At 43.1% G+C, this 2,280-nt stretch overlaps 1 protein-coding gene across 1 annotated transcript; it reads left to right on the top strand.

Moving 5' to 3' along the window:
- Positions 1 to 641: 641 nt before the first annotated feature.
- On the top strand, positions 642 to 1,892 carry LOC141430538 (uncharacterized). The gene is made up of 3 exons (XM_074091284.1): positions 642 to 1,075; positions 1,190 to 1,412; positions 1,596 to 1,892. The coding sequence occupies exons 1-3, from the start codon at positions 642 to 644 to the stop codon at positions 1,890 to 1,892; spliced, it is 954 nt and encodes a 317-aa protein (XP_073947385.1).
- The last annotated feature ends 388 nt before the right edge of the window (positions 1,893 to 2,280 follow it).

Below are 2,280 nucleotides of genomic sequence, written 5' to 3'. Positions count from 1 at the left end.
AAAGAGAAGTTACTGTGCAGTTGGTTCAAGCGAAGTCACGCGTCGCACCAGTCCGTGAAGTCAGCATACCGCGCTTAGAATTAATGGCAAACCTAATTGCAACACGCTTGTATATTCAAGTCAAAGAAGCGTTGGAACTGTCAAATTGTCGAGTTTACTTCTGGACTGACGCAAAGCGTAGCATTCACCTGGATTACGACTGAAGGAGACTGGAACATTTTTTGTAAAGAACAGAGTGAAGGAGATACGTCAATATACTAACGTGGAAGATTGGTATCATCTACCAGGCTCGATGAACCCTGCCGACTTACCTTCGAGAGGCTGCAACGCTAAACACCTACTGAAGAGTAAATGGTGGGAGGGACCGGCTTGGCTGAAAGCAGAAGAAAGTGAATGGCCTATGTCTCAATTAAACGTTGATGAGCAAGAAGTCAACAAAGAAAGGAAAAAGTGGTACTTGCTAATACTACGGCAGATATTAGTTCAATTCTATCCAGACTGACTTACTTTTCCAAATATACTATGATAGTGAGAACGGTTGGCTGGATATTAAGATTTGCTTACAACTGCAAGAATAAAAATAAAAGAAGAGGTGAACTGACCTGTGAGGAGTTTCAGAGCGCCGAGAAGAAACTTTAAAGATGGTTCAAGCCGAAATGATGGCAGATGATATCAAAAAGTCGAAAAATCTGCAAATATTTAAAGATGAGGAAGGCTTATTAAGAATTCGCACAAAGCTTATACTTAGTGATGAGCCCGCAGACTTTGTATGTCCGATATTTCTGCCTGGGAAGCATCTTATAATCAAAAGGCTAGTAACCTCGAAACACCACATGTTGCATCACGCCGGCCCGGGTATTCTAATGACAGTACTCAGGGAGACTTATTGGATTACTGGTGTTAGACGACTTGTTAGTTCAACAGTATCAAAATGCGTAACCTGCAAGCGACAATCGGTGAAACATGCCGACACACCGTTACCACCTTTGCCTCTGGACAGAATAAAACCTGCTGCTGCCTTTGAAGTGACTGGTATTGATCTAGCTGGTCCTCTCTTTCTGCGGTCGGAGGGAAGGTGTGGATAATTTTATATTACGTGTGCTGTATATACCGCGCCCGTACACCTGGAACTAACAAAATCGCTGTCAACTGAAGCTTTTCTCATGGCGTTACGACGGTTTATCGCAAGACGTGGAAGAGTCAACACAATTTACACGGATAATGGCACTAATTTCCACGGAGCTGATAATCTGTTAAAAGCATTGAATTGGGAAGAGATAGCAGCTTACTCCAGTGTGCGAAGCATCAAGTGGAAGTTCAATCCACCGGCTGCGCCATGGTGGGGAGGTTGGTGGGAGCGATTGATTCGTTCTCTTAAGGAACTTCTCCGACGAAACTTGGGACAGAAAACAGTCACTTATGAGGAACTGTCAACCATACTTTGTGATTGTGAGGCCTTGATGAATTCACGGCCTAACCTACATCGCGGATAACTCAGAAAACTTGAAGCCTCTGACGCCAGCCTGCTTCGTGCAAGGGCTTCCTGCCAGCGAGACTCCAGATTTAGACCAGCTCGACCATGACTCTTTGAATAGGCGATTAAGTATTTGCATAAGCTAAGAGGAGATCTAAGAGAGCGGTTTAGGAACGAGTACTTGGGGATGCTCATACAGAAGGGTAAGGAGAGGGACTCTAATATAAAGGTAGGCGATGTCGTATTGGTAGAGACTGATGCGAAGCGTATAAAGTGGCCTTTAGGAGTTATCTTAGAAGTGTATACTGGAAAAGATGGAAATGCTAGAGTAGCTAAGTACGCACAGCCGACGGCGAGTACACCCGGGCATATCAAACGTCTATACCCGCTGGAAGTGCAACCTGACGAGGTCCTGTGAAGATAGAAGGTTTGGGTCTTCGTCCCAAAGGTGGGAGGATGTTAGAAACCTCTACGGTGCTGTGCAATGACGGCTAATTGAACTTTACATTTTTTACCGTTCTGTGTCACTCTAAAATAAATGGTGAATCGTAAACATTGGTTTTCCTCCGTATTAAGATTTTCTTGTGGTTTTTATCAATATCAATATTACTAACTGTCGCTTTTATTAATTTGTAACGCATTTGTTTAAAAAAAAAATATTTCGCCTACCCTAAAGTAATAAGTGGGTCAATCAACTATTTTACCGACACTTTGGGCGTCTCCTGCGTTACCAAAAAATCGTACTTCCAACAAGATATTTCACGGTTTAATAGGTTGAACTTACGTAGGAAGGCATGTTTTCATGT

Source organism: Choristoneura fumiferana, chromosome 8, assembly GCF_025370935.1.
Source record: "Choristoneura fumiferana chromosome 8, NRCan_CFum_1, whole genome shotgun sequence".
NCBI lineage: Eukaryota > Metazoa > Arthropoda > Insecta > Lepidoptera > Tortricidae > Choristoneura > Choristoneura fumiferana.
Note: the sequence above shows the minus strand (reverse complement) of the source record. Positions and strands in the feature narration are given on the sequence as shown.

Excerpts from the sequence above, each read along its gene's own strand:
- LOC141430538 (XM_074091284.1), top strand. The coding sequence starts at position 642 with ATGGTTCAAGCCGAAATGATGGCAGATGATATCAAAAAGTCGAAAAAT. Across the intron at positions 1,076-1,189 it reads TTTCTGCGGTCGGAGGGAAG|ACGTGGAAGAGTCAACACAA; the intron begins GTGTGGATAATT and ends GTTTATCGCAAG. Across the intron at positions 1,413-1,595 it reads GAAACTTGGGACAGAAAACA|GCGATTAAGTATTTGCATAA; the intron begins GTCACTTATGAG and ends CTCTTTGAATAG.